Source organism: Tursiops truncatus, chromosome 11, assembly GCF_011762595.2.
Source record: "Tursiops truncatus isolate mTurTru1 chromosome 11, mTurTru1.mat.Y, whole genome shotgun sequence".
In the NCBI taxonomy this organism is placed as follows: Eukaryota; Metazoa; Chordata; class Mammalia; order Artiodactyla; family Delphinidae; genus Tursiops; species Tursiops truncatus.
Genome location: NC_047044.1, coordinates 61,868,936 through 61,895,301, shown reverse-complemented (window position 1 = coordinate 61,895,301; position 26,366 = coordinate 61,868,936). Strand labels below are relative to the sequence as shown.

The following is a 26,366-nucleotide window of genomic DNA, read 5'->3' as shown; positions in this document are numbered from 1 at the left end:
GATTTAATTTTATCTTTTTCTCTTTTAATCCCATAAAACATCATAATTCTTTTATGTATTCATCATTATTTGCTTTTTTCCCACGTACTTATCATTTCTTTGCTCTTCATTCCTTCTTACATGTCTCAGCTTCCATTTAAGATTACTTTTCTTTTACTTTAAGTATTTGCTTTAGAAAAACCTTAGCACTGCAGGCATTTTGGGCTGCATAATTCTTTGTTGTGGTGGACTGTGCATTGTTGGCTATTTAGCAGCACCCCTGGCCTCTGCCCACTAGATGTCAGTACCAACCACCCCACCCCATTATGACAACCCGAAATGTCCCCAGGTGTTGCCAGATGTCCCTGGGGGGCAAAAATCATTCCTGGTTGAGAACCACTGCTTTGGAATTTACTTTGATGTAGGTCTGCTGCTCTATTTTTATTTGTTGGAAATACCTATTTCATTTTCATTTTTAAAAGGTATTTTCACTGGGCATAGAATTCTAAGTTATATTTTAGCACATTCAAAATATTCTGCTGGCTTCTGTCTTCCATTGTTGCTTTTGAGAAGTAAGCTTAAAACAGGACTGTTGCTATTTTAAATATAATCTGTTTTTTTTCTTTTGGGTGCTTTTATAGTCTTCTTTTTACCTTTCGTTGTTTTGTAGGTTCCACTGTGTTGTGTTTAGGTGTAGACTTCTTTTTCTTTTTTTTTTTTGGTTGTGTTGGGTCTTCATTGCTGCACACGAGCTTTCTCTAGTTGCAGCGAGTGGGGGCTGCTCTTTGTTGCAGTGGCTTCTCTTGCTGTGGAGCCCGGGCTCTAGGCATGTGGGCTTCAGTAGTTATGGCACTCGGGCTCAGTAGTTGTGGCGCACAGGCTCTGTAGTTGTGGTGCACGGGCTTAATTGCTCCACAGCATGTGGGATCTTCCTGGACCAGGGATCAAACCCGTGTCTCCTGCATTGGCAGGTGGATTCTTAACCACTGCGCCACCAGGGAAGTCCCAAGGTGTAGAATTCTTTTTATTTATTCCACATGGGAGTTACTAGGATTCTTGAATGTATGGATTGGTGTCTGTCATGAGTTTTATAACACTTTCAGGCATTATATCTTCAGATTTTGCCTGTATCCTACTCTTTGTTCTTCTCACTCTATTCTCTGTATTTCTTAACCTCTCTTATATTTTCCATCTGTTTGTCTCTCTGTATTGCAGTTCAGATAATTTCTTCTTACCTGTCATCCAGCTCACTAAGTTTCCCTTTAGCTTTGTTTGGTATATCTGAACAATGACTTTTTTGGGGGGCGGAGGGCTGTGTTGGGTCTTCGTTGCTGCACACGGGCTTTCTCTAGTTGTGGCGAGTGGGGGCTGCTCTTCGTTGCGGTGCACAGGCTTCTCATTGCAGTGGCTTCTCTTGTTGCGGAGCATGGGCTCTAGGCACGTGGGCTTTGGTAGTTGTGGCTCACGGGCTCTAGAGCACAGGCTCAGTAGTTGGGGCGCACGGTTTTAGTTGCTCCGCGGCATGTGGGATCTTCCCAGACCAGGGCTCGAACCCATGTCCCCTGCATTGGCAGGCGGATTCTTAACCACTGCGCCACCAGGGAAGCCCTGAACAATGATATTTAAAATTTCAAGTATTATATCTTTATTTTTAGAAAATCTGGTTCTTTTTCAAATCGACCGTAGTTTTCTATTTACTGAAGACATTTTCAAGCTTGTCTTGAAACATAATCTGCTGTTTCTTTAAACATAGTAAGCATAATTGCTTTATAATGTCTGATAATGTCAATATCTAAAAATCACTTGGGTCTGCTTGTGCTGTCTGCTGTTTTTGCATCTTGCTCCTGGTGCCTTGTTGTTATTTTTTATTCTTTACTGTCCATTAATCTTGACAAACTGTGGGAATTTTTTGTGGCCAAGGATGAGTGTGCCTTTCTCCAGAAAGAATTTACTATTGCCAGGTGCCTGGGGAACCGCCTTCAGGGTTTGAGGCTCTTTTTGTCTTTTTGTACCACCTAGGTGATGTTAATTGGGCTCTGAGTCTGCTGGAGAGCTAGTTACATCTTCTTCAGCCCTTCCCTCCTCCATACCTAGGCAACTTTCCTTCTGTTACCTTACCCTGATGATGTGGCCCTTTGAAAGTCCCAGCTTAATAGGAGGTCCCCTATCTTTACCTAGAGAAAAATCTGGCCTCTTATTCCCGCCTCTCCTTTGAGAGCAGTTCAAATCTACCTTGATAGGTGATTTTGTTTACTCTTTTATTTGTTCTCATTGTACTTCAGATTTTGGCTTGGTGATTTAGAATCTATAGAGTCTTTAGAATATAAGAAGCAGAGGACAGAGAAGTGTCAAGAAATATGAAGCATCTAAAATTTTACCCTGTTTTTAAGTTAAAAATATATTTAGTAACAGCATTGTTTTCATTATATTTATTTTTATAGTTACCATATACTTACAGCAAGTGATACTAGTTTCTATTTATCATAGTGAAATAAGGTTTTCTTTTTCTTTTTTTTTTTTTTTTAATGCAGTACGCAGGCCTCTCACTGTTGTGGCCTCTGCCGTTGCGGAGCACAGGCTCCGGATGCACAGGCTCAGGGGCCATGGCTCACGGGCCCAGCCACTCTGTGGCATGTGGGATCTTCCCAGACCGGGGCACGAACCCACGTCCCCTGCATCGGCAGGCAGACTCTCAACTGCTGTGCCACCAGGGAAGCCCTAAGGTTTTCTTTTTAAGTACTTTGAGTTTACAAAAGCAGATATATACTTTAAAGAAAAATAAGAAGTAAATAATAGTATAGGAGATACACTTTCCTGAAAGCATGCTGTTGAGTATGAATTCTTTACTTTGGTCAGTTTACCATGTATAAATCCTCTCTGTCCAAGGATCATTTGAATCTTTTGAGACCTAGGAAGTAGTGACATTTTGGGGCAAGTACAGCGTAGGCTTAACTATGGGGCAAAAAAATTAAAACCACAAAATTACAGTTAAATTATCTTTACATGAAATAATAAACTAAAAGATGTACAGCTCTGGTTCATTTTATTTTTCATTTGTATTTTGAAATAATGGCTCCAGTCCATTAATAACTGTGCAGGATACCCTGGGCTTAAGGGTTTGCCATAGTTGATACTGAAGTAAGTAAAAAATCATTATTCCAAATGTCAAAACAGTCTGTTCTTCCTTTTTCCTTGAAATGAAAAGGCAAAACAAATAAACTTGTTGTGTAGGAAGCAAATTGAGAACATACAGAGTGTGAGAGGTTTTAAAAGTCAGTGGTACCAGGAGGGATAAGATGTCTTGGAAAGAGCACTGGGCTCTGGAGCGACGCAGGACCACCCATTATTGTGTTCAGTATTTTACTTTTCAAAATACTTAATACAGAAAATTTCAAACATATTCAGAAGAAGAGATGATTAGGTTAAGCCATCATGGTTCCCGTCACCCTGTTTCAGCACGGCTCCTTGTCCCCCCTAACCCACCACCAACTGGATTATACTGAAGCAAATCTAGGTATCATTAAAGCCTTCAATATTTCAGTATGTATCTCTAAAATATAAGAACTCCTTTAAAGAACATAACTACAATACTATTAACACACCTAAAAAAATTATTCCTTAATATTATCAAATGACCATTCACTGTTTAAATTTTCTAAATTGTTATTTATTGTATGTGTGTACACAATTTTTTTAACACACCTTTTGTTTTTAACTTATTATTTAATTTTCACTGTAACTCTGAAAAAGGTATTATTAGTTCTGTTTACAAAGGAGGAAACTGAGGTCCTGGGAAGTTAAGTAATTTGTTTAGCATCACAGAGCAGCAAATGATTGCCTTAAGCTAAAACTCAGCCCAAGCCTGTCTGACTCCAAAATCTGTATGCCTTTCTGGATTTAGAAGACTTTGGATTCAAACTCTGTTAAATAGAGGTTTCTTTCCCCATGCCACTCTACTAACTTCCCACCCTCCCTCACCCAAGTGTTTGTGGTCCAGGGATCCCCTGATTAGGGAGCTAAGGAGAATGCTAATTTTTGCCCAGTCACTTGAATAAGAGTGAGCTCAGCTACCCTGTGGAGTGAGAGGCAATCAGGGGGCCTTAGTCCTACAGCTCCCAATTTAATCAGAGCAGCTCCAAAAAAAATCCTTTCCTACTTCTTCTAACATCTCCTAAGAGGGGTTCTGAGGTTGGTGCTATAGTGTACTAGCACGTGCTACAGCTCTAAGATCTCAGACTGCACTGTTCAGTATGGCAGCCACAAGTGGATATTTCAATTTTAATTTGAATTACTTACAGTTAAACAAAATTAAAAATCAGTCTTTCAGTCATACTAGCCACATTTCAAATGCTTGATACTGACTACTATATTGGATAGTGCAGATTTAGAACATTTCTATCATTGCAGAAGGCTCAGACAGCACTGAAAAGTAACAGGTGAAGGCAATCATCTGTGTTTCAACTGCAGATTAAAATTGGGGGGTGGGGAACAGCAGGTCCCTCTTTTCCTTCTTTGAGAAAGATCTCAGGATTTAGATGATCACATTTGAGAGTGGCAGTGGGAAGACACCAGGCTTTGGGACCCTGAGTGATGAGCATTTTGTGAGGTTAGAACAGTGATAATAAGGGGAAGTGATGACTGCTAGCTAAAACAAAATCTGGTGCTGTTTTTCCTTTTCTGCCTGCCAGATCCTCAGTCTGCACAAAATCACAAGGATTGCCAGAAACTCTGGAGGAATGATTGCTTTTATCCCTTTAGAAACGTAAATTAACCCCCTCACAAGCTCTCCTCATTATTTGAGTGAGTGGCTTTAGTTAGGGTCTGAAAAGTAAGGGGACCTCTGAGTGTAATGATGACTCTAGAGCTGGACTCTTCAGATTCATGAATTCTGTTTATTTTTACTCATTAATTTCTGTGTCCCCATATTGGGATACTGTCAGTGAGAAACAGAGCCAGACACCTGTTAAAGGCAGCAAGATAGATTTCATTCAGACTAGTGGAGTAGGGAAGAGAGACTCCAGCATAAATTGAGCTCAACTCTGCTGAAACAAAAGGTGGGTCCCTTTTGAAATGCTGGAGTGTGCTAAAGGAAAAGTACTGAAGATGTTAGGTGGAGAGGTTGGTCACTGTGATTCAGCCATTTGTGTCCACTTGCTAATTGGTGCTTATCAAATTTAGGCTCCCATCCTCCAACAGAGACTGGTAGACAAAGGCCCTATCCTTCTTGATGACTACATTGCGAAGGGATGACTCCCAGGTCCTTGAGAAAGACATTTCTGGGTTGTACAAGATTTGTTTATCTCCAGGGTCAGAGATTGACAACTGCAAGTTTTCTAAAGTAAGTGCTCTAAGAAAAGTGAGGTCAAAGGCCTATAGTCAGGTTTTGGCTAGAACAAACAGTTAATTATTTTGGCAGCATTGAGCTTTCTCTAGGAGGCATTTTAAGGAGTCTGGGTCATCCTAGGGACTCAGCCTTGAACTGATAGAAGCTGTGGTAGAGTTTGGTCATGTCTCTTAGTGTGTGTGAGGGAGGTTGAATGGAGTTGTTTGTGCTGAAAGTCTGCAGTTTTCAGTACCTGGATAAAGGTTGGTTTGTTTTGTTATTTGTTTTGTTTTGTTTTTTTAAATTGAAGTATAGTTGATTTACAGTGTTGTTAATTACTGCTGTACAGCCAAGTGATTCAGTTATACATATATATATATATATATATATATATATATATATACATTTTTTTATATATTCTTTTCCATTATGGTTTGGCATAGGATATTGAATATAGTTCTCTGTGCTGTACTGTATACCTTGTTGTTTATCCATTCTATATAGAAAAGCTTATATCTGCTAACCACAACCTCCCATTCCATCCCTCCCACAGCCCCTCCCCTCGGCAGCCACCAGTCTGTTCTGTTTGCAATTCTGTTTGTTTCATAGGTTCATTTGTGTCATATTTCCACATATAAGCAACATCATATGGTATTTGTCTTTTTCTGATTTACTTCACTTAGTATGATAATCCATTTGCATCCATGTTGCTGCAAATGGCATTATTTTGTTCTTTTTTATGGCTGAGTAGTATTCCATTGTCTATATGTACCACATCTCTTTACCATTCATCTGTCAATGGACACTTAGGTTCTTTCCATGTCTTGGCTATTGTGAATAGTGCTGCTATGAACATAGGGGTGCATGTATCTTTTTGAATTAAAGTTTTGTCTGGATATATGCCCAGGAGTGGGATTGCAGAACCATATGCTAATTCTATTTTTTAGTTTTGAGGAACCTCCATATTGTTTTCCACAGTGGCTGCACCAACTTACATTCCCATCAACAGTGTAGGAGGGTTCCCTTTTCTCCACACCCTGTCCAGCATTTGTTATTTGTAGACTTTTAAATGATGGCCATTCTGACTGGTGTGAGCTGCTACCTCATTGTAGGTTTTTTTTGGCCACACCATGTGGCATCTGGGATCTTAGTTCCCCAACCAGGGATCAAACCCATGTCCCCTGCAGTGGAAGCACAGAGTCCTAACCACTGGGCAGCCAGGGAATTCCCCTTCATTGTAATTTTGATTTGCATGTCTCTCTTACCAATGTTGAGCATCTTTTCATGTGCCTATTGGCCATCTGTGTTTTTTCTTTGGAGAAATGTGTATTTAGGTCTTCTGCCCATTTTCAGTTAGGTTGTTTGTTTTTTTGTTGTTCAGTTGTATGAGCTGTTTGTATATTTTGGAAAGTAAACCTTTGTCAGTCACATCATTTGCAAATATTTTCTCCCATTCCTTAGGTTGTCTTTTCGTTTTGCTTATGGTTTCCTTTGCTGTGCAAAAGCTTGTAAGTGTGATTAGGTCCCATTTGTTTATTTTTGTTTTTATTTTTATTGCCTTGGGAGACTGACCTAAGAAAACATTGGTACAGTTTATATCAGAGAATGTTTTGCCTATGTTCTCATGGAGTTTTACCGTGTCATGTGTTATGTTTAAGTCTTTAAGCCATTTTGAGTTTATTTTTGTGTATGGTGAGAGAGGGTGTGTTCTAACTTCATTGATTTATATGTGGCTGTCCAGCCTTCCTAGCACTACTTGCTGAAGAGACTGTCTTTCCCATTGTATATTCTTGCCTCCTTTGTCAAAGATTTTTCTTTTTAATATTTATTTATTTATTTGGCTGCACCAGTTTTTTTTTTTTAATTAATTTATTTATGGCTGCGTTGGGTCGTCATTGCTGCGTGCAGGCTTCCTCTAGTTGCAGAGAGCGGGGGCTGCTCTTTGTTGAGGTGCATGGGCTTCTCATTGTGGTGGCTTCTCTTGTTGCAGAGCACAGGCTCTAGGCGCATGGGCTTCAGTAGTTGTGGCGCACGGGCTTAGTTGCTCCACGGCATGTGGGATCTTCCCGGACCAGGGCTCAAACCCATGTCCTCTGCATTGGCAGGAGGATTCTTAACCACTGCGCCACCAGGGAAGTCCTGCGCCAGGTCTTAGTTGCAGGGGATCTTTGTTGCCACATGCAGGATCTTTAGTTGCCGTATGTGGTATCTAGTTCCCTGACCAGGGATCGAACTCAGGCCTCCTGCATTGGGAGCCTGGAGTCTTAACCACTGGACCACCAGGGAAGTCCCTTTTATCAAAGATTAATTGACCATAGGTGTGTGGGTTTATTTCTGGGCTCTCTATCTGTTCCATTGATCCATATGGCTGACTTTGTGCCGATACCACACTCTTGATTACTGTAGCTTTGTAGTACTGTCTGAAGCCTGGAGGGTTATGCCTCCTGCTCTGTTCTTTTTCTTCAGGATTGCTTTGGCAATTCTGGGTCTTTTATGGTTCCATATGAATTTTAGAATTATTTGTTCTAGTTCTGTGAAAAATGTCATGGGTAATTTGATAGGGGTCGCATTAGATTGCTTTCGGTCGTATGGCCATTTTAACAAATTAATTCTTCATTTCCAAGAGCATGGGATATCTTTCCATTTCTTTGAATCATCTTCAGTTTCCTTTATTAATGTTTTATAGTTCTCAGAGTATAAGTCTTTCACCTCCTTGGTCAGGTTTATTCCTAAGTATTTTATTTTGGGGAGGTGTGATTTTAAAAGGTACTGTTTTTTTACATTTCCTTTCTGATATTTGGATAAAGTTTTATATACATATTTCCCTGACCTGGGCATTTGGGAGATAATGAGACTGGAATTTAATCCAGTCTTGGGAAAGGGTAAAGAACCTTCAATGAAACAGAATAAGGCATTGTTCTGGGGGCCTGATGCAAACACAGAAAAGAGTCATAAAGGTGTTTTTCAGGACTTGAGAAGCAGCCTTGGATTTTATTTTGTGATTTAAGCCCAAGATGGATGGTATGAACCAGGATAGTGTAGAGGAAGGTGAGAGATCTGAAAATATCTGGGAAAGCTTCTTGGAATAGGTAGAACCTGAGCTGAGTCTTGAAGGATGACGGGTGGGCTTTTCTTGGTTTAGCATTTTATTGTGGTATTTCCATGAAACCCCATCTACTTTCCACAGAAATAAAATATTTCAAGTAAATAATTGAATCATGAAATTATAATTTATTTTTCTTTGAAGATACTGCCCAAAGTTGGTATTTCTCTCACTTTTTGATTCTTGATTTCTTAATTGTTTTTTAACCAGATATCTTCAGAATGACATGTTCTGAAGAGCCACCATGTTTTTACACAATCAGTTCCTCTGCCCCAAATACCTTCCAACCCTATCCCCCAAGCACACCTTCAGGGAATTGTATATCTTTCAAGACCTAGCTGAAGTAGCACCCTTTCTTTGCTCCCACAGTACAGTGCTGTCTACTTCTCTGCTTATATTATAGCTCTTATTGTTTGTTTAGTTTGTACTCTCAACCCCCTAATGCAGTCTCCTGCCCACAGAAGATACCTAATATGTGATTAATAGATGTGGTTAAATATAATAAGCTCTGAAATGTATTTTCCAGTATTAAGAACTCAGCTTTCTTACGTGCACAGGTATAATTATATTATGTTAATTGAATTTTTATTTGTTCTTAGATGTCATTAAGAGGATCTGCGCCAGTGACAATTGTACCTCTTCCTGGAGAGCAAGTACAGGTTCAGGGGGTCATCCAGACAGCTCAGTCTTCTGTAATTCACCCACCACACGTGCAAACGGTACAGAAATTCAAAGACTTAGTGGTTGAGAGAGGGGACTTTTGAACCCTGAGTCTCTGGACACACTGAAGTTGCTATAGTTATAATATTGTAAAACAAGATAATAAAGTTGTCTTAGAAATTAGATTTTAGAACTTCTAGCTTCATGTATATACTACCCGGTAAAAATATAAGGCAATTTTGGGAAGAAGTTATTGCTTAGAATTTAAGGAAATGAAAAATTTTCTGAAGGGAAAGCACCTTTTTATCCTAGTGGTATCCTTCATGAAAAAGAGAATTCTGAAGAAAGGGTGATGATGTGAGCATTTTAGCAAACTAAAAAAGTACCTACCTTATGCTTTGTGGCGATTAAATAAAAGAAGTTCTCTCATAGTGAAGTTCTTATTTATATCTATCTACCTTCATATTTACACCTGACAACAGTAGGGAGGAAAAGGCCATCCTGGGTTCCTTTTCTTTTTACTCTTTCTCCCCATTTTATCTTCTGGCTCCTGTGAGTCTCAGAATGCCTTTGGTCATCTCTCATTTTTAGAAGCAGCTATCCTAGAAGAAAAGCTGTATAACTCATTTTTTCCTCTTGAATGTATACAGTGTCTGGCAGTGTTGTCAGCTCTAGAGCTGCATCTTTATGTGTTTTTTGTTTTTGTCTTTGTTTTTGGTTTTTTTCCTATAGGAAAGGTGACTGCTGCATGGATTTTTGAGGTTTTATATCAAGATTTTACTCTTATTAGTGCTGTTATTAAAGAGAAATACTTGATCTTAGTTATAAGGAATCTCTTAGTTTTAGAAGTGATTTTCTTACTTGAGTTCAGTGGGAGGCTTTGGAGTAAATTTAGGGACAGACAGGGAAAACAGCTAATATTTAGATTAGAAATGGCATATCTGTGGTGCATGAGGAAATATAGAAGTGACAGATCTTCCTTAATTATTACTTTATTATTCGTTACTGCGATTATTTCTTAATTATTACAGATTGTGATCTTTCTTTCCTATCTAAAGACAAAGATTTAAGATACAAAAAAGTAGAAGTACACTAGACCTTGTTTTTGAAGGAGACTATAGAATGTAAAACAAGCTTCTCTGGAAATTTAAGATCTGAGTCTACATAGTTCAGGGGAAGGCCTTCTGTAGAGAGTAAGTAAGGTAGAGAATTTATGTCCGTTCTAGAAGCCTGTTTTGTTTATTTTTTTTAATGAAGATGAAGTCAGGTGTCACAATGCAACTTCAGAAAAATGCTGAGAAATTTAATACATTTTAAAAATTGAAAATAAGTCGTTTCCTCAATTGTAAGATATCATAACTTAAAACTTGCATATGGTTATTGTAGTAACTAGTTTTAATAGGTTTATTATTAATAAGAGTTAACATTTACTGTGTGCTTGCGCTGTGCCGTGCACTAAGTGCTTTACATGTATTAACTCATTCAACTGTGAAGTGAGATACAGCTTATTATTACAGATATTTAAGTTGCATGTGTTTGTACCTGCCCTTGCCAGTGACCTCCACTTTGCCAAATCTAATGCTTGTTCTCAGTCCTTGTTTTACTTCACCTGCTAGCAGAATTTGACATGGTTGATTATTCTTTTTTCCTCAATACACTGTCTTCGCTAGTTTTCCAAGGACACTTTGCTCATTTAGTTATTCCTCATGGTGGCTTGTTCTTGGTCTCATTTGCTGGTTCCTCCCGTTCTTTCCAACCTCTTACTGCTAGAGTGTCCCTGGGTTTTGTCCTATATTTATCCCCTTATTGAGCTCACTGAGTCTTGTGGCTTTCAGGACTATCTAAAGAACTGTGACTTCCAATATATGTCTCACCCAGACCCCTTCCCTGACTCACAGGCTTGTATATTCAGCAGTCTCCTCAATTTCATTATCTAATAATTAGATATTGGTTGGATATCTGATAACATTTCAAAGTTAGCATGTCCAAAATCCAAATCAGACAGCATTAATGATTAAAAAAAAACTTTGAATAATGTGCATCAGTGTAGAGACTGATCTTTACAACTCTAGTGAAGTAGTATTGCTTTATTTGGGGGATAGACTTTCTTCTTAGTTCTGCTGTGTTGTATGTTCCTTTAGTTTGGGCTCCTGAAATAAACTTTCTCTTTTCCTTTTATTTCTTTCTTTTCGACCTTAGATTTAATGACAAAGGAATTTGGGTGGCAGAAGACAGATCATTTTTTCTGAAAGTAAAAATTAAATTTAATTCTTTTTCTACCTGCTTTGTTCATCATAGTAAAACCAGTTCTGTTTTTCAGGTATCATCTTTATCAGAAAGTGAAGAGTCTCAGGACTCATCTGACAGCATAGGCTCCTCACAGAAAACCCACGGGATCCTAGCACGGCGCCCATCTTACAGGTGAGTACTCGTGTCAAACCCTGCATGTGTTATATTGCCATATGAGTTGGAATGGTGCTGGCAAAGCAGATTATATCAAGAAGGAGCATGTGTTTGTATAGGAAGGGAAGTGTTAAGAGAGACAGGGCAAGATTTTGAAGGGCCCAAGTTGCTGTGCTGAAGAGGAATTTAGACTCATCTTCTGGCAAAGTATTAGATATCCATATTTACTAACTTTAATAGTAATATGAAAGAATTAAACTACTTTGTGTTCCCTTTCGTAGCTTCCTAGCTCTGAGCCTTTGTCTTTCCCTTGTGTGTGTAAAACACATTCTTCTACATTCTGCACATACTTTAGGCCTCATTTCCTCCTGGAAACCTTCTCTGTTTACTTTTTCTTCAGCCTCCCAAGACCAGGTTAGGTCTTTCTTCTGTGGCATCTTTTTACTAACCCCTATTATAGTACTTACCTCATGCTACTGGAATTCCAGTTTATTTATGGGCATGGCCAGTGCCTTATTATTTTTTGTCACCTCAGGGCCTAGCAGAATGACCAGATGAGAGTAGATGCTTAATAATTACTTGTTGAATGAAGAGAAAGCTGAAGTAGTACAACTAACTGACAGAAAGCTTTTGAAATAATCTGGGTGATTTCATATAGGTAGTGTGGTATCTTTCTTTGGCATGGCTGGATCTGAGACACTTCTGTGGTAGAACTGACCAAACCTGATGACTAGATGGTAGGAGGAAAGGGAGACAGAAAAGGATGAAATGCTCTTTTGAAACACATAGACAAATGCAGTAAGGTTTTCGATGTTACGAGAGAACTTTTTATAGGGTGTATTCATTCCTGCCTGACGGAAGAAGTAGGAAAGACTTCATAAAAGATGTAATTTAGGGCTTCCCTGGTGGCGCAGTGGCTGAGAGTCCGCCTGCCGATGCAGGGGACACGGGTTCATGCCCCGGTCTGGGAAGATCCCACATGCCGCCGAGCGGCTGGGCCCGTGAGCCCTGGCTGCTGAGCCTGCGCGTCCAGAGCCTGTGCTCCGCAACGGGAGAGGCCACAACAGTGAGAGGCCCGCGTACCGCAAAAAAAAAAAAAAAAGATGTAATTTAGTTCATCATCAATCTGATAAATTCTGGGAGCAGGGAGGGGTTTTGTAAGGCAGGAAGAGAGCTTCTTAGGCTGAGGGAACAGTGTGTAATGAAAGGTAGATTGTATGATATCAAAGAGGTTGGCCTGTTCTGGGAATTGGCAATTTTAAGGTACAAGGAAGAAGGGGTGGTTTAGCAAGAAAAGGTAAACAGGAGCCACATTACTTAGAACCTTGTTACCATGTTAAGGAATTGGGACTCTACTGAATACACAAAAAATTTTGTCTGTGAATTTTTGGGGGAGTGAAAAATAAGCCTACTAAAATGAGTTCAATTTGAAACTATAAAAAAATAATCCAGGGACTTACCTGGCTGTCCAGTGGTTAAAACTCCGTGCTTCCACTGCAGGGAGCATGGGTTCGATCCCTGGTCAGGGAACTAAGATCCCACATACCACGTGGTGTGGCCAAAAAAAAAAGTAATCCATTATGAATTTCTCAGCCTTAGAAAGCAAGGTTCCAACCATGTAAGTTAATCTAAACCTACATCTAGATATATCTTATGAAGCAAAATTGGAGGGCACCAAAGATAAAAATAAGATCTTAAAAGCTTCCACAGAGAAAAGACAAATTACCTAGAAAGGAGTGACCATTAGGCTGACAACAGATTTTTGAATGGTAATATTAGAAGACAATGGACTAAAATCTTTAAATGCCAAGAGAAAGTAACAGTTGGCCTTGGAATTATATACCCACCTGAACAATCACTCATAAATAATGGTGAAGTTAAAATCATTTCAAACTGATTTAAGAAATTACTAAAGGGTACATGTCAGGAAGAAGAAAATGAAACCAAACAAAAGGAACGTGAATATAAGAAAGAATGGTGAACCAAGACATTCATTTAAGTTACCATTGACTTTTTAGAATAATACTAATAATGATTGATTAATTTGGGTAGTTTAAAAACAAATGGAAAGAAATATATCAGGCAGAAATATATAAGACAGGAATGGTCTACTAGAGTCTTACATCGACTACCTTTAGACTTACCTTAGACTGTTAGAGGTAACTGGCAAAAGAATACAGATAAAAAGTTTAATTTCCAAATAGTGGGGCTCTTTTGGCACAAAACAGTTATTTAGCTCCTAGATAAATACTTGTTAATGAATTGTGCATTTATAGGAAATAACAGAAATGTCTTATCAGCCTACTCTAATAAACATAAAACCATATACATACAAATACATGAGCTGAAACTAGAATGGGAAGCAGAAGCAAGCATGAAGACCAAGGTACACCCATTACTTTAGGTCTACTGCAGGAAGGGACTACGAACCTGAGATTTTTGTGTTAAGCTGAGATCCCTACAGCAGGCTAGAGCACCTGAAACAAAGTTTCCCCGAGTTAAGCTTTCCGAATTACCAAAGATAGGATCAACCAAATATGAATTTACAGTCACAAATCATCAAGCATACAAAGAAATAAACCATTATAAGTGAGAATCAGCAGAAACAATATACAATGAACTCAATAAATGCAGAAAAGTATTTGATAAAATTCAGCACCCACTCAAATTTTTAGCAAATAGGAATAAAAATGGACTTTCCTAGCATATACAGACTTTGAGAACTGAACTATACATAGGACAGATCATAGCTCAAGTTCCAAACATGGTACACACGTGGACCAGATCTGAATAGCACTGCATAGTCTTTGAAAACTAAATTGATGGAACCACGACCCACAGAAGGCTGGTCAGAACTTGCAGCTTGGACACAACCAGGCTGATGATAGCCTGCTAAAACAAGAATATCAAGAATTCTCCATAGGATTTAAACAGGAGTCTAATATAATATTGAAAATGTCTACCATTACATGGCATACAAAGAACTTGGAAGAATCTTAACTTGTAAGGGAAAAGATTATAAGCAAATGCCATCTCCTACATGACCCAGATGTTGGAATTATATGACAAAAACTTTAAAAGAGCTATTACTGAAATGTTCTAACTAACAAGTAAGGGTGAATTCTCTTGAAATGAATGGAAAGATAGGAACTCTTAGCAAAATACAGAAGATATAAAGAGAACAAAATAGAAATTTAAGAGCTGAATACACTAACAGAAACAAAACCTCACTGGACGGATTCAATAGGAGAACAGAGATAAAGAGTTAGTCAACTTCAAAGATAGTTCATTGGAGCTTATCCAATCTGAAGAATAGAGATTGGAAAAATTAACTAGTTCTCAGGGACTTGTGAGACAATATCCAAAGATCTAAACTGTGTCATTTGAGTTACAGAACAGAAAAATGTTGCAGAAAAAATACTTGTAGAAATAATAGCTGAAATGTTCCCAAATTCGGTGAAACCTACAAATTGAAAAAGCTTAGCAAATCTTAAAATAGATAAAATGCAAAGAAATCCCTGCCCAGACATATATCATAATCAAACTGCTGAAAAATGCATAAATATTGTGAGCAGCCAGAGAAAAATGACACTACTTATAAGGGCATGATGTGAATGATTATAGATTTCTCATCAAAAACTGTGCAAGCTAGAAGAAATGAAATAGCATTTTTAAAGTGCTAAAGAAAACTGTTAATCCAGAATTCTCTATCTAGTGAAAATAACCTCAGAAATGGAGGTGAACTAAGTATTCTCAGATAAAGGAAAACTAAGAGAAATCATTGACAGCAGACTTGCTCTAAAATAACTGCTAAGAAAGTTAAGACCAAAAGAAACTTGGAAGGTTAGGAATGAATAAAGGCAGCAGCAAGATCTGGGCAAATATAATGGACTACTCTCCTATTAAATTCTTTAAAATATGTTTGATGGTTGAAAAAAATGACACTGTCTGATGGGGTTTCCAGTGTAGGCAGTTTTAATATGTAAGACAACTACAACATAAATGGGGAAGGATAAAGAGATTTAATATGGTGGTAAAGTTTCTAAGGTTCACTTGAAGGGATAAAATAGTGACTATAAGTAGACTAGGCATCTATACTGTAACACCTAGAACAACTACTAAAGAAACTACAAAGAGATTTAGTCAAATACACAATAGATATATTAGAGTTTTGAAAAATCTTAACCCAAAAGAATGCAGAATTTTTTTAAAAGATAGCAAATAATAAAATGGTAGATCAACCAATATCAGTAGTTATATTAAGACAGCATGACTTAAACTCACTAAAAGACAGATTATAAATAGACACAAAAATCCTCAAGAAAATATTAGTAAACCAAGTACAACAACATATAGATGGTATTATACACCATAATTGAGTAAGATTTATCCCAGAGTGCAAAATTGGTTTAACATCTGAAAATCAATTAATGTAATACATCGTATTTATAGAATAAAAACAAAAAACTTATAGTCATCTGAACAGAGACACAAAAAAGCATTTGATGAAATCCAGTACCCTTTAATGATAAAAATTCTCATCAAACAAATTGATGGGAGTTTCCTCAGCCTGATAAAGTCCATCTACAAAAGCCCAGAGCTAACATCATATTTAATGGTGGAAGACTGAATGTTTTCCCCCGTAAGGTCAGGCACAAGACAAGGCTGTGGATGTCTGCTCTCACTATTTTTACTTAACGAAATCAGGAAAGAAATCAGGTAAGAAAATGAAATGAAAGGCATATTGGAAAAGAAGAAATAAAAGTTTGCAGATAACAATGATCTCATATATAGAAAATCCCAAAGGATCCACTAAAATAGAACTAATAAATAAGTTCAGCAGGGTTGTGGGATACAAAATCAACTGGTTTTCTACACACTAGCAATAAACAATCCAAAAATAAAATTAAGAAAACAGTCCTACTTAAAATAACATAAAATACTTTAATACTTGAAATTAAATTTATAAATTCAAATTATATAAAACAGAAGTATAATACTTGTGTATTGAAAACTACAAAACCTTGTTGAGAGACATTTTTTAAAAATCTAAACAAAAAGACATCACATGTTCATCAGTTGGAAGACTAAATATTGTTAAGACAAATAACCCAGTTAAACAATGAAGAAAAGATTTGAATAAACATTTCTCCAAAGAAGATATACAAATGGTCAATAAGTATGTGAAAAACTGATCAACATCATTTGTCATTAGGTTAATAATGCAAATCAAAATAATGAGATATGACTTCAAACCTAGTAGGATGCCTAAAAAACAAACAAAAAACCCATAACAGGTGTTGGTAAGGGGGGCAGTGGCTGTGGAAACAATCTGGCAGTTCTTCAAAATACTGAACATACATACCTTGTAAGCCATTACTACCATTGCTATATATATAAGCAAGAGAAATAAAAACATAATCAAAAGAAAATTGGCTATATTAATATCATACAAAATAAGACTTAAGGGCTTCCCTGGTGGCGCAGTGGTTGAGAGTCCGCCTGCAGATGCAGGAGACACAGGTTCGTGCCCCGGTCCGGGAAGATCCCACATGCCGCGGAGCGGCTAGGCCGGTGAGCCATGGCCGCTGGGCCTGCGCGTCTGGAGCCTGTGCTCCACAACGGGAGAGGCCACAACAGTGAGAAGCGCGTGTACTGAAAAAAAAAAAAGAAAAGAAAAGGAAAAGAAAGCAAACAAAATAAGACTTAAGAGCAAAGAAGATTATCAGAGATAAAGAGGGAGTCAGTTCACCAAGAAGACATAACAATCCTAAACAGGTACGCATCTAACAACAGAGCTTCATAATACATGTATCAAAAACTTACAGAACTGGAAAGCAAAATAAATCCACAGTTATAGCTGAAAATTTGAGTACACCTACCTCAGTATCCGACAGAACTTGTAGCCAGAAATTCAGCAAGATTATAGAACAACTGAACAATGCAATCAATCAGTCGTATCTAATTGACATTTTTAGAACACTTTACCCACGTGCACAAAGAACATTCACCAAGAAACACCACATCCTGGATCATAACAAACCTTAACAAATTTAGAAGAATTGAAATTGTGCAAAGTTCTTTTATATTTGAATTAGACTAGAAGCCAGTAAAAGAAAGATAACAGGAAAATCTCCAAACATACAGAAATTAACACACTTAGAAATAATCCATGGACCAAACAGAAAATCTTAAGGGAAATTAGAAAGCACTGTGAACTTAATGAAAAATGAAAATATCAAAATCTGGAGCTGTAACCAGTGGGAAATAATTAGAGGAAAATTTACCTTATTAAATAAAAACTTATAAAAGAAGGAAAGTCTCAAATCAACAAGTTTCCACTTTAAGAAACTAGGGGAAAAACAAAATAAGGTCAAAGCAAGCAGGAGAAATGAAATTATAGAGATTAAGCGCAGAAATCAGGGAATTACCTGGTGGTCCAGTGGTTAGGACTCTGCACTTCCATTGCCAGGGGCCTGGGTTTGATCCCTGGCAGGGGAACTAAGATCCTGCAAGATGCATGGCACGGCCAGGGGAGAAAAATAGAGCAGAAGTCAATGAACTTGAAAAGAGAAAACTAATAGCGATAATATAACTGAAAGGTGGTTCTTTGGGGGAAAAAGAATTAGTAAAATTGATAATCCGGTAGCAAGATGGGGGGAATGGTGACTATAAAGAGGAGAGTGGTCAGAGATGAGGTTGGGGAGGTCACAGGGACAAGTTATGGCCTTGTAGACTGTGTCATTTATTCTGATAGGGAGCCACTGCAGATGAGTGACTTGATCTGACTGACATTTTAAAAAGATGACTGGTTGTTGATGATTGGTGTGGAGAATGGAATGTAGCAAGAGAAGGGTAGACTAAAGGAGGACCTGTTAGAGGCTACTACTATTCAGTCAAGAGGGCGGTGGCATGGACTGGGGTGTAGCAGTGGAGGTGATGAGGGTGGGTAAGATTCTGGATATATTTTCAAGATAGAGACAATGGGATTTGTTTATGAATTGGATAAAGGTTGTGAGAAAGAGAGAATGACTCCAAAATTTTTGAAAAACAGTCGATATTTACTGACGTGGGTAAGACTGCAAGCGGTGGAAGGATATCTGACATTAGATTTGGATGTATTAAGTTTGAGGTGCTATTGAGTGGAAGTATTCAATACACAATTGGATATAGGAGTTTCGAGTTAAGGAGAGAAGTTGAGGAAATATCATTTGAGGGGTCATCAGTATACACAAGGTATTCAAGCTTATGGGACAGATGAGCTCATTAGAGAGAATACAGATAAAGAGAAGTCCAAAAGACTAAGGTTCTCCAAGAATGAGGCAGGAGGATGAGGAAGAATGCAAAACAGTGGCAAATAATATCTCAAAATATAGTAAAAATAAAGTAATATATATGGGAATGGTAAACAACAATTTAGATAATGGTACTCTTTAAGGGGGGAGAAGAGCAGGGAAAGGAATTGTATCTGTAAGTTAATTCCTATTAAAAATGAGATATCTAAAGCAAACATGGCAAAATACCATCTAATGGTTCTTGGTACATGGTACGTTGGTGTTTTATTTTCTGTACTTCTCTTTATGCTCAAAATGTTTCGTAACTTAAAATTGAAAAAGAAATGGCCACAGCGTTCCACAGTCTCATGCGAGGCTGGCTGCTTAAGACCATGCAGGCAGCTTGTTAAATGGATTCTGGAGCTCTGTCCACTCGATCATTAGGGTTACCAGTTGGGAATCTGAATTCAGTAAACCTCTCCAGCTGATTCTGGTACATAAGCAGGTTTAGGAACCACTGTGACAATTCTACAGATGGCTAACACAGAGTCCTATAGGACTGCCACCTCTCTTGCTCTCTGTGTGGGACTTCTGTTAGTACAGTCTACACTTGCAGGTCTTTGTGGGAAGACTGTCCAGAGTAAAGAGACCAAGCTGGAGAAGGATCTTCAATGTGTGGTAAGAGAACAGCTGAAGGATCTAAAATTATTTGGCCTCCAATAAAGAAGACCTGTAGCAGTTGTCAAATATTGCAAAGAAGGACATGGATATATTGGGTCGGCCAAAAAGTTCATTCGGGTTTTCCTGTGAGATGTTATGGAAAAACCCGAATGAACTTTTTGGCCAAACCAATTAGGGTAAAGCTTAACTTTCTCTAGCTTCATTGGGTGGAATTAGCTTTGAGTCTAAGTAAGGATGAGCTCTAACCATCCAAAAATTGAATAGTTTGCTTTTTGGAAGTTGTAGATGAATTATTCCTGGAAGTAGAGGCTGTTAGCAATGCTAGAGAATTCCTCCACTGGCTGGAGGGTTAGCATAGATAACATGAAAGATCCCTTTTAATGCTGAGGGGGTTTTTTTTTCCTTTGTGATTCTTTTTTATTATTGTTTCCACACAAGTAGTTTAGGTTTTCTGATTTTTCTACAATAAACACAGAATTCTTGAGTAAACATTTTTTTTCCTTTTCTCTTTTTCCCCAGAAACAAAATTATGCTCCCTCCATCCCCAGCTGTGTTTTGGAAGACCTTTCTTTTCAGCAAGGCATCTTTTTCCATCCCTTATTCTTGCCATGAGTCCCTTTTTTTTTTTAACCAAGTCTGAGGGATGCCTGTGGAATCAAATGTACTTCTCGTTAAAATAAGCAATTTTATTTATCACTGATAACTGCATTTTTATAGTAGTTTTTTTTTGTACTTTCCATCAAAGTTAGGAAAATGGGGTTTTCCCCCCAGTTATACATACATATATACCTTCTTTTTCATATTCTTTTCCATTATGGTCTATCACAGGATATTGAATATAGTTTCCTGTGCTATCCAGTAGGACCTTGTTGTTTATCCATTCCATATATACCAGTTTGCATCTGCTAACCCCAAACTCCCAATCCATCCCTCTCCCACCTCACTCCCCCTTGACAACCACCAGTCTTTATAGTAGTATTTTTTTTTTATTTTCATTTTAATTTTTTGGCCACACCACGTGGCATGCAGGATCTTAGTTCCCCAACCAGGGATCGAACTGTGCCCTCTGTAGTGGAAGCGCGGATTGTTCTACTGGAACTACTGGACCCGCCAGGGAAGTCCAAAATTTAATCTTTTTAATAAAGGTCACTGACACTATTTAGAAAATGAATAGTACTTTGTTAATTAATGAAATACCTCACAATGGAGCCATCTCTCCTGTAGGGGAAGGAGACATTTTATACCTCTACAAGGGCCTTGTATATTGAAAGGCACTCTGTATGGGTATTTGCTCAGTGTCTCTTTTCATGTCGTCATAAACTAAAATATAACCAGCCTGCTAATAAACAAAGTCTAGTTTGTGCTAAAATACAGTATGTGCTAAACAAAGGATTCCTTGACATAAGAGTTTAGGTGTCTACCAGATTACTGAGATTTAAAAGGTTTAGTAATTTCTTTGTAAAGCTGTCCTCATCACCAACAGTAATAATAGAGTTCTATTTTTCACAGAAAAATTTTGAAAGACCTATCTTCTGAAGATACACGGGGCAGAAAAGGAGACGGAGAAAATCCTGGAGTTTCTGCTGTCACTTCTATGTCTGTTCCAACTCCCATCTATCAGACTAGCACCGGACAGTACAGTACGTATAGGAATAAATTTCCCACCCGATAGACACACAAAAACTAACCTTTCTGTTTGAAGAAGTGGTGTGTAAACTGTCATACTTTATAGTGATGATTATTAAAGGATAACATTTTGAGCCAGAAATAATGCCAAGTTCTTTTTCAGTATTACCTCATTTATTCCTTACAACTTTGTTGTGAGGTGGGCAGTTATCAATTTATGAGGGAACCGAGGCTTAGAGAGTCAGATAATATCCCTGAAATCATACAGCTTGTAAGTGATACACGGCTTGTAAATGATATACTTACTTTAGGGTATAAGTCTGTGAGTTTTGACAAATGCATGGAGCTGTCTTAAGCACCACCACAATCAAGACACTCCATCACCCCAAGAAATTCACTTGTGCTGTGTCCGTTTGTAGATAATCTCTCCCTCCTCTCCTAACCCCTGTTCTTCAAGTTTTATTGGCGTCCCATCTGACCACCTGTCACCATCTCCAGTCATCCTCTCCACCACCTCAGTCTACACTCTCATCTGAATTACTGCAGTCTCCGATTGGTCATCTTGCTTCCATTCTTGCTCTAATACTTTTCCATATCTCAGCCAAAGCAGTTTATTTAAAATGTCAATTAGATCACACCATTCTTGCTCAGAATCTTCCAGTGACTTTAGAATAGGTCCCACAAAGCATTACATTCAGGATCTGGCTTTGCCTGCCACTCTGATCTCATCTCCTACCACTTGATGCCATTCTGGCCACACAGACTTTCTTGCTGTTCCTTAACACATGAAGCTTGTTTCTACCTCAGGATCTTTGGAGGTGTCATCCCTACTACCTGCGCGTTCTTCATCAGATCCTCACATGCCTTACATCCTCACTTTTTATAATTACGTATAAATGCCATAAAATATAGTAGCTTAATTACAGAATGTATATAATTATAGATTAGCTTATTTATGATCTGTTCTCAAGGAATGTAAGTTCACAACTATGACCCTGGCATACAGGGCCTGGCGCATGTAGGCTTTCATTAAAATGTGTTATGAATATATGATTTTAAGAATATATGTAGAATATTTCTGTGAGGACACATAAGAAACTGGGAATAGCAGTTGCAAGGAAGGAAACTTAGGAGCAGAGATCAGAGGCAACTGGGAGGTTCACTTTTCATTTTAAACAAAACTGAATTTTTTTTTTAATCATATACATGTATTGCTATTTCCAAAAAAATTTTTTTAAGGCAGCATATTAGCAAGTTAAAAGTTATGATATATTAAATGGTTTATTATTCTAAACCCATTAAAAATTAGAATTATGAAAACTACAAAGAAACTTGGGCTAATATTTCATATGTTACAACTGAAGTAAGTACAGTACAAGTCATATTTAGGGCAGCATGATCCAGTAGAACTTGATGATGCAAACGTTCTGTATTTGCATTGTCTAGTACAGTAGCTGCTAAACTATCTGAATACTGAGCACGTGACATGTGGCTGGTGAGACTGAGGAACTGAATTTTTTATTTTAATTTTAGTTAATTTAAATAGCCACGCATGGCTCATGGCTACTGTATTGAACAGTACAGTTGAGTTCTTCAAAGAAGTAAATTCAACCAGGTAAATATACATTTGTTAAGCAAGTACAGGAAGATATGTTGCAAAAATGAAAATATTCTGTATTAACATATATATTTAACATCAAAAGATGTGTATCTATAATGTGTGTAAATAAACCTATTTCGATATTTATATATCAATCTGTGTGAGCATAGGAAAAGATTAGGAAGGTTGTGCACCAAAATAATGTTTACTTCAGGAGGGGGGTGGGGAGTGGACAGTGGAATAAATAGGGATAATGGGACTTTTTATATATATATTTATATATGTATGTAATGTGTGTTGCAGGGAAGGAGATTGAAAGTAATTCCTAGTATAAGTTTAAAACGAATCTCTGAATCTAAAAAATGTTTTGTTTTTTTTTTTTGCGGTACACGGGCCTCTCACTGCTGTGGCCTCTCCCGTTGCGGAGCACAGGCTCCGGATGCGCAGGCTCAGCGGCCATGGCTCACGGGCCCAGCCGCACCGCGGCATGTGGGATCTTCCCAGACCGGGGCACAAACCCGTGTCCCCTGCATTGGCAGGCAGACTCTCAACCACTGCGCCACCAGGGAAGCCCCTAAAAAATTTTAATGTCTTTACTTCTAAAGTCATTTTATAAATTAAAGTATATGGGTATATTTGTTGTGTGGTAGTAGGGAAAGGATAAGGGTAATCAGAAACAGTGGTCACCACTAGAGAGTGAAGCTAAGAAAGAGTATGAGGATTTACTTTTTCATTATGTAACCTTTTATCCTTTTTGAATTTTCTTCCATAGGCACACTTATCTATTCAAAAATACTTTAAAATACAATCTTTTTAATGCTTTTAAATAAAAATTACAAACTATGTTAATATTTCCTACTACTTATTTTTCCTTTAAAAGTTTGTCATCGGTGGTACCCTCTTCTAATGGCCCAAAATTGCTGTGACAACACTAACAGCATGGAATGCTCTATAGAGCCCCAAATGGGTTTTGACCAGTCAGTTATTGTACAGTTTGAGACTAAATTTAAGATTAGTGCATCTGAAATACAATATTTTCTGAAGAAATGCCGTTTTACTTGTTTTACATATAGCTCACCCAAAGTAGTCAACAGTTATCAAGTGGAATTGCATTTAAACCTGTTTTAATAAATAGCAAATTTTTTTTTTTTGCCAATCCTTTGTCATTAGTGTGTTGTACAGCCTTATATTAGCTATGTTCTCTCTTTGGTTTAAGTTGCCATTGCCCCAAATGGAGCCTTACAGCTGGCCAGTCCAGGCACAGATGGAGTACAGGGGCTTCAGACATTAACCATGACAAATTCAGGCAGTACTCAACAAGGTACAACAATTCTCCAGTATGCACAGACCTCTGATGGACAGCAAATACTTGTGCCCAGCAACCAGGTGGTTGTACAAAGTAAGTTTGCTTAAGTATCTATGGAAAGCATCACAAAGTACTTTCAAAGACACTTACAAATTAACTAATTCTTTTGACCACACAGCTGCATCAGGAGATATGCAGACATATCAGATCCGTACCACACCTTCAGCTACTTCGCTACCACAAACCGTGGTGATGACATCTCCCGTAACCCTTACATCTCAGACAACTAAGACAGATGACCCCCAACTGAAAAGAGAAATAAGGTTGATGAAAAATAGGTAGGTAGTAAAATTATACTATCAGAATGGGTAATGTTTTTATAAACCTCAAAATATAACCAGATATTAACTGAGATTGTATATTAGAAACAAGGAGAGGGGATTATATCAACATTATTTTAAGAGTTTTAGATTATGTCTAGTACATTTCCAGTGGATCAGTGAGTCCCTTTGCATAGTTTCTTTATTTAATATATAACCTAGAGTTCTTCTATTTTTATTGTGTCCTTTGAATAGCACTGTTAAGCAAAACTTTTCAAACAATATATTTTGTTCTTATTCAGATGACAAAGTTAAGTGAAAATAATAATTTGCTGCTTGCTGTTGACCAGAGTAAGAATAGGCAAGAATTAGTAGGATTCTGCATAATACCTAATATACTTCTGGATACAGAATTGCTCTTAAAAATGAATTTTGATCATGAAATATAGTAGTCATTTAACCCCCAGAAACATTTGTTTGTTTTAAATGTATTTTAAACATTGCTATATGCACTACATATACATCAGGCATTAAAAATCACTAGTTCTTTGAGAAAAAGAATATGATGGGTAGCCTTCTGCAGTGTGTTCAAGGGAAAAGAAAAGACACCAGTAAACTATATTAGAAACAAAAAAGGGTAAATAGCCACAGATACAACAAATTTTTAAAATTATAATAAGGTTCTATTTTCAGGTCCTCTCCAGTAAGTTAGAAAATTAGAATAAAGGATAATTTTCTAGAGCAATAAAAATTACCATAAAAGGACCAGATGGATACATTTAATTACTTCAAGATAAAATGTTTCTTTACTAAAAACAAGAGGAAGCATCACTGTAAATGACTTGGTAACAAGGCAGGGACCATCTGTTGTTTTGGAGGTTCCAACAAATACAAGTAAATGAAGTAAGTTATGTAAATTATTAGAAAAGAATTGTATCTTGTTGCTGATGATATGACTGTGTACCTAGGAAACCCAAAAGACTTGTTAAAAATTACTAGAGTGTGACTTCTCTTTCTGACAATGTAACGTCAGCTACATAATAAAAGCTTGATGAAATATAAAAACCATCCTTTTAAATGACTGGATGAGCATGCAGAAAGTAAGAGAAATCTATTGAGGTTAGATGTGCGAACCAGAAGCCCAGGACCATGATGTTAAATAAGCACTTAAGCAGCCCCTGTATATCCTATAGGGATAAATTCAGATCTTTGTGATTGGTATAGCTTTGGTATGCAGAGGGGACTCGGGACAGAGCCTGGGGCCTCTGCAGGCTGGAGAACTGGATCACAGATTATTTTTCATGAGGTCAAGACCCAAGAAGTACTACATCCATAAGCTGAGAATTGTAATTTTAAAAATTAGTGCCCCCAGTTGGAGAAAGCAACTTCAACACAGGCTCTAATGAATTCCCATACATTGAGTTCTAACAAATATAAGTTGAAAAATCAGACTACCCAAGGAATTAGGCTTCCATTATATGTGCCAACCCCTTAGGCAACTGTCACAAAAAATTATTTCCATTTTTTTGAGATGAGGAAACTGAGGCCTAGAGAAGTTAAGTTACTTGACCAAGGTTACACTGCTTAGTAACTGATAGAGGTAGGGTTTAAATTCATGGGTCCAAGTTTTAGAGTCCAAAGTCTTAGGGAATCCCACACTGCCTTTCAGGAGCAAGAGTCAGCAGAAAGAGCAGACGACAGAATGAGTTTTGTGAAGTCTTAGTAATCGAGTGGAGAGAGGGAAAGAAGAAGTATGTCTTTTGTATTTAAAAAAAAGGATGTCATTGTAAATCATCAAAGCTCAAGAGACTATAAAAATGATAAAAATTGGAGAGGAAAAATAAAACTATTATTATTAGCAAAGATATATTCATCTGCTTAGAATATCCAGGAAGATCTGTCTGCAAACTATTTGAAATTGAAAATCAACATTTGTACCAGAAGCCCTTGCCAGTTTAGTAAAACAGGAAAAGGGAGGGGAAATTACAAGGATTTAAATGAAAAAAATAGAAACTATTACTATCTTTTATACGATTGCTTGATTTAAAAAAAAAAACAAACCAAATGGACTTAGAGAAAAATTATTGTAAG

At 37.6% G+C, this 26,366-nt stretch overlaps 1 protein-coding gene and 1 long non-coding RNA gene across 12 annotated transcripts in view; one reads left to right on the top strand and one right to left on the bottom strand.

Moving 5' to 3' along the window:
- LOC141275878 (uncharacterized) overlaps positions 1-26,366 on the bottom strand; it is a 101,771-nt gene that overhangs the window by 50,701 nt on the left and 24,704 nt on the right. The gene's annotated exons all lie outside the window — the stretch shown is intronic.
- The window catches only part of ATF1 (activating transcription factor 1), a 54,740-nt gene that overhangs the window by 24,260 nt on the left and 4,114 nt on the right, over positions 1-26,366 (top strand). For 5 of the 10 annotated variants that reach the window (XR_002176230.3, XM_019934441.3, XM_019934439.3 and 2 more), the window contains exons 3-7: positions 9,005-9,124; positions 11,386-11,486; positions 20,933-21,063; positions 23,866-24,048; positions 24,134-24,293. Coding sequence is in view for 9 of the 10 variants with exons in the window: in XM_019934441.3 (XP_019790000.1) it covers positions 9,005-9,124; positions 11,386-11,486; positions 20,933-21,063; positions 23,866-24,048; positions 24,134-24,293 (695 nt within the window). In the remaining variant the exon portion in view is untranslated. Of the gene's footprint in view, positions 1-5,191; positions 5,318-9,004; positions 9,125-11,385; positions 11,487-20,932; positions 21,064-23,865; positions 24,049-24,133; positions 24,294-26,366 lie in introns of those variants that run through there. The other 5 variants (XM_019934445.3, XM_019934444.3, XM_073788689.1 and 2 more) reach the window with 3 other exon arrangements.